Source organism: Otolemur garnettii, unplaced genomic scaffold (genome assembly GCF_000181295.1).
Source record: "Otolemur garnettii isolate 467f Iridium unplaced genomic scaffold, OtoGar3 scaffold00015, whole genome shotgun sequence".
Taxonomy (NCBI): domain Eukaryota; kingdom Metazoa; phylum Chordata; class Mammalia; order Primates; family Galagidae; genus Otolemur; species Otolemur garnettii.
The window spans coordinates 11,362,507-11,368,506 of record NW_003852410.1 but is presented as its reverse complement, the minus strand read 5'-3'; the positions used below and the strand labels follow the sequence as shown (position 1 = coordinate 11,368,506).

Below are 6,000 nucleotides of genomic sequence, written 5' to 3'. Positions count from 1 at the left end.
AAAAAAAAAAAAAATTGTGTTCATCTTGAACAAACACTCAGCCAAGTTTGTCACAAGACGAGGGGATATTTCGAATATGAAGAATCCACTAAAAACAACAAAAACCACTCTATTGTTTAAGGAAAGAAAACAGGGTAACTCAAACTCCCAATAAGTGGGAAGCGATATCAAAGCAACCTGGTACAGCGACTCAAGCTTATAACTTTGGTGCTTTGGGAAGCTGACGCCAGGAGGAGTTTGAGACTAGCCTGGGTATCAAAAAAAAAAAATAATAATAACAATAAATAACTGGGCATAATGGCACACCTGTGGTCCCAGCTACGTGGGACGCTGAGATGGGTGGATAGCTTAAAAAAAGAAAAAAAGAAAAAAAGAAAGGAAAAAAGATATAAAAGCAAAATTTATAAATAGGAAATGATAAATATTAAAAAAAACTCATGGAAAAATAAGTATTAGCTAAAGCAATACACGGAATCAAAATAATGAGAAGGGAAAGCTATATTTTTCTTTGTGGTACTTAGTAAATTTTATCGTTTTTAAATGCTGGTGTTCAGTGGTAGCAATGAAATGGAGGGACACTGTACTCCAGTGTTGTTTGTGGGAAACGTCCCTTGGTGAATGATATTAGCATTTATCCAGAGCAGTGATTTTCAACCTGTGTGCCGTGCGAGGATCTTAGGTGAGCCACAAAAATTTTTAAAGATGATTAATTACTTTTGAAAGCAGTTCAAAGCACAGTAATAATATTCTTTTTTTTTAATTTTTTATTCTTTTTTCTGATCAGTATAATTTAAGTGTACCACAGAAGCTTAACTATAGAGTCAAGTGTACCATGAAATAAAAAAGGTTGAAAAACACTGACGTAGAGTCATTATCATTTGTACATGTCTAGAAATTCATCATGAATCAGAAATTCAGTAAGGAAAAACACGTATGTTCAAGGATGTCTATTGAAATACAAGTTACCTGGAAAGAAAAAATAGAAAACAATCTAATGTTTAACGATAGGAGAATTACCAAATAAGTTATTCCATTATCAATGGGAAGAAATAATGTCAAAGCAATAAATTAGGTAAAATGTTTATACAGAAGCATGGAAAGCTATAAACACAACTTTCAAAATAACTGAACTAAGTATGAATGCCAGTTATTTTACTACCAGATACTTTAAAGTTGTGATCATTTTTCCTTTGCTTTAAAAGTTGTTACATTGCTCGAGTTTAACATGACGTGATGGGAATGGAGTGTATTTGCTGGGAGTGAATACATGGTGAAAAGAGGAAGTAAGATTCCTTCTTTGGTTTTTCAATCTAGTATCATCCATTCGCTTACCAGTATAGAAAGTAGGTTTAAATTGTTTCTGTTTTCACTAAATTGACTTTGCCCAGTATTTGTAGAGTGTGTTGTTTAACCACATATTTTAATATTTAGTTCAACAGGTTCCAACAATCACAAAACAGTCAAAAGTGCAAGTTGCCTTTCCCTTTGATGAGTATTTTCAAATTGAATGTGAAGCTAAAGGCAATCCAGAGCCAACGTGAGTCTTCCTTCCCACGAAATGAGTCTTTAAATGCATATTGTTCTTCATACTACTTTTTATTCTGACCATTATAAAAATTGATTTGATTTGAATTAAAATTCGATTTCAATCAAATTTGAATTTCAATCAATTGAATCCAATCTGATTCAATCAGATGTAGACTTAGAGTACAACCACCTTGTACACCTTAGACTACTACCACCTTTTACAACCTTAGGTGTACTCTAGCTCTGATTGAAGCGAAGGGTTTACAAATGGATATTATCCATATTTATAAAAATAAAGTTACATTATTTTACATGCTTCTGCCAGATGTAGTTTTTTCTCATAAATGAAGGTGTCTTATGTCAAATATTTAGAGTAATCTTTGGCACATAACGAATACTCAACTATTCCTTACCCTACAAGTAACAAGGTAACTAAAAACTAAAAGATCTTTTATTCTACTTAGAAAAAGTAACATTTGTTAAGCCAAAATTAACATATTTATAAACAACTGTCTATACATATTTATTATTGCATGTCTTTAAATTTGACAAGTACATTATTCTGTGAATAGATTTTTTTGTGAATAGGTTATTATTTGAGTTTTTAAAGTTGTTATAGAAATATTGTCATCTCAGATGGTAGACTACTATAGGAATAGTAAAACTATTGTTTAGTTAATTAAATAATTGTAACCCTGGGTCAGTGGTTCTCAACCTTCCTAATACCGCGACCCTTTAATACAGTTCCTCATGTTGTGGTGACCCCCAACCATAAACTGATTTTTGTTGCTACTTCATAACTGCAATTTTGCTACTGTTATGAATCCTAATGTAAATATCTTATCAGTAGAGACCCCCTAAAAGGGTCACAACCCACAGGTTAAGAATTGCTGCCCTAGGTGATCAAACTCACTGATGAGCTTTTTCAAAATACCATCTGTGTTTTGGGAAGAAGAAAAAGCCGTAGATATATGGAAGTGACGGGGAAGAGGCTGTTGGAGTAATTCCAGTTATTAAAATTCTATATGATTCTAAAATGGGAAGCAAAGCCAAAGGTTTTTATCGAACTGCATGATTATTTATATCCACTAAAAATATGCACCCTTAAATGAAAATCATTTTAAATTATGTTGTGACTAACATTTTATTCCCCAATAATTTGATCTTAAAAAATCATTTTTAGTAGATCATTTACATGTTAAATTATCATTATTTTTATATTTTCACCAATTAGAACATATTTGATGTATAAAAATATAGATAGAATTATAATGGAATGAAGGAGAATTTATTTAACCAATGTGAATATAGATTGATTGATATCATGTATACATTAACAGAATTATTATGTCAAAAGACAATAACATACACTTATCACCAATAAAACATAAAACACACAGAGAAAAGCAAAAAAATGGAGAGTGGCCTACTCCTAATGAGAATATGTGTTCACTGAAGGCTTGTAATCCCTGTTGGATGAAAGATCAGATAGATTAATATGGTGTCCTGAAATGAACCCCAGTTTCCATGTGTAATTCTTATATAAAATGATGAATAAAATCTACTTGGGAAATCATTATCTGTCTATTAGATTGATAAAAATTTTAAAAGTCTTTTTACATCATTTTCCATAGAATCTGCACTCTAGAATACTGGAGTAGGGATTGAACTATGTGCATTTTTTTTTCCTGGAATACAATTACCATAGACATTCTTTGTGTTATTTATTAATCTCATTTCTAAGGAACTGTCATAAGGACATATTTGGACAACTACCAAAAAAATAAATATGTAAGGTTGCTTATCACGGTATAAACATAAGAGGTCATAAAAGAGAGAACATCATAAAAAAGGAAGATTCGTTGTCATAAAATTGTCTTTAGTAGATCGCAATAACTTAAAAATTCAATGGGCAGGGCGGCGCCTGTGGCTCAAGGAGTAGGGCATCGGCCCCATATGCCGGAGGTGGAGGGTTCAACCCAGCCCTGGCCAAAACCGCAAAAAAAAAAAAAAAAAATTCAATGGGCAAAATGTCATATCCTCTATGGGGTCAAATATATGACCAAAGAGCCTAAAAAGTTTGGTGGGAACCATGAGCAAATTGAGTGGAATTGGCTTATGTGCTTTTAGATTTGGGGTGAGTTCTGAACACAGATACACAAATAGAAATTACATGGACATATTGTATTCATTGTAGTATCTAAAATATCAGTAATAATCCTGCATTTCTTTTATAGTTTAAAAAACAATCACTTTAATTTTATTTATTTTTTTGCAGTTTTTGGCCGGGGCTGGGTTTGAACCCGTCACCTCTGGCATCTGGGGCCAGCACCCTACTCCTTTGAGCCACAGGTGCTGCCCAATCACTTTAATTTTAAAGAGAAACAAAACAAAAGCTACCTTAAATTTTATTTTCTCATTTGTCGAGTTTTTATGGATTTTAAATATCTTGGATTTTTCTGAGACCCTTATTTGTATTCTATTATATTGCACTATGTATATATATTTTTATCATAAATGTCTTAGTTTCATCACTTTTGTGCATTTGTCTATAAATACTTTAAAATTAAGAAATGATTATGATTTTTCATCATTATTAAATTTAGTTTTATCTTACAGATACACATGGACTAAGGATGACAAGCCTTTTGATCTCTCTGACCCTCGGATAATCGTATTTAACAATTCGGGAACCTTCAAGATCCCAAATGAAGGGCACATATCTCACTTCCAGGGAAAATACCGTTGCTTTGCTTCTAATAAACTAGGAGTCGCTATGTCAGAAGAAATAGAATTTATAGTTCCAAGTAAGTACTGCAATGAGGATTTCATTTACAAATGTTTTAGCAAAGTGCTAAATAAGAGTTATATTGGACATTATTAATTTAATCCCTTATGTATGTCTTATATTTTATTTATAAGGAAAATTCACTTTCAGTTTTTGATCCTTAAAATTGGATGACCTCAGAAAGCAACACCATTTTGCTGTGTTGCAGTAACCTTATCTCTAACAGGGGAAAAAATAATATCTGCTGTGCATTGTAGGATGAAAATTAAACCAAATACATTATTAGTTAGATATGGCTAAGTTGTAGTGGAGTGATAGATAATCCAAAGCCCTTGGGTCAACATAGTTATTATAAAGCAGTTGCTGTGAGTCTGGCAGCTCTTCACAAGTTTTTTAGGCAGCTTCCTTGGTGATCTGAGCTAATGGAGACACCATCATCCTGTGGTTCCATCATGTGAAGCATGCCACCTTGGTCAAAGAACCTGGGACAGAGAGCATGACAATTTTATATTGCCAATGAGAAGTTACACAGGCAACTCCTGCTCATATCTTGTTAGGTGACATAAAGCAGGTCGCATAGTCCCACCTAGCCTCATTAGTGTCTGTTAGGAGAGGAGCCCCAGTGATTGGCAATGTCTAGGATAAATAAGTCATGAAAACTGTAAAATAGTTTGCTATTAGAGACGTGTTTATAAATAATTGCCACCAAGAATAGTTTACTTTGTCATTAACATGTTTGGCTTCTACGCAAGGGAAATCTGATGACCACTTTCTACATTTGGTCATTTCTAATCCTTGATTGAAAGGAATCCAACATCACACAATTCTAACTGAAGGGCTTTCGGGGTTAATAATTATGTACACAACTGTCAGTAGCGTCTATTTGGAAAATGCTTCTTTTAGAGTCTTAGACACTGAAGGAACGTTAAGAAAATATTAGACTTTGCATAATATGGACACGATTCTAGGGGGCAGAATGTCCACAAACCTCAGAAAAACAAATAACAAAGAATCCCCAAAGCTCAGAGAGGGCATTGTATTTGAATTGTTATAAAGTTCCTATAAAATTCTAAAAGAGAAAACATTGACCAAATTTAGAATCTTATAAATAAAGTGTTAAATCGTAAAACATAGGGAGTAATCACACTCAAAGTGTAGGCAAAAGTGAATATTATCAAATTATTTGGTGTGTGAGAGAGGGAGAAAAACACAAGAAAGGAAAAGAAAAGAGAAAAAGTAAGATAAGCAGAAAGAAAAAGTAGAAATAAATTTAAATCATCACAAATTAAAGCTAAAGGTAAATAGATTGAATGCCCCACATTAAAAACAAAACAAAACAAAACAAAACTGTACCTCTTTAAAGCATAACATGTAAATTATAAGGGCACAGAATTATTAAAACTAAAAAAATGGAAAAGACATTTCAGTTAAATGCTATCCAAAAGAAGGTGGGTGTGACAATACGTTAGTATCAATTAAAATAGACTTTATTTTCAAAAGCCTTCCTGGAGATTAATTCACTAGCCATACATAATATTGAAGCAAAACTAGGGTAGAAAAATCTATCACAATAATGACAGGGATTGCTAAGTGATAGTGATGTCAACGTATCTCTCACATTATGTGGTAACTCAGCCGGAGAGAAGTGAGCACAGAGAGGAGTTACAGAGCCAGTCGCAGGCTCA

General features: G+C 32.9%; 1 protein-coding gene across 3 annotated transcripts in view; it reads left to right on the top strand.

Annotated features, from left to right (window-relative positions):
• Positions 1-6,000, top strand: part of CHL1 (cell adhesion molecule L1 like) — a 201,800-nt gene that overhangs the window by 125,996 nt on the left and 69,804 nt on the right. For all 3 annotated transcript variants that reach the window (XM_012802491.2, XM_012802490.2, XM_023510698.1), the window contains 2 exons: positions 1,432-1,537; positions 4,147-4,334. In XM_012802491.2, coding sequence (XP_012657945.1) covers positions 1,432-1,537; positions 4,147-4,334 — 294 coding nt within the window. The remainder of the gene's footprint in view (positions 1-1,431; positions 1,538-4,146; positions 4,335-6,000) is intronic.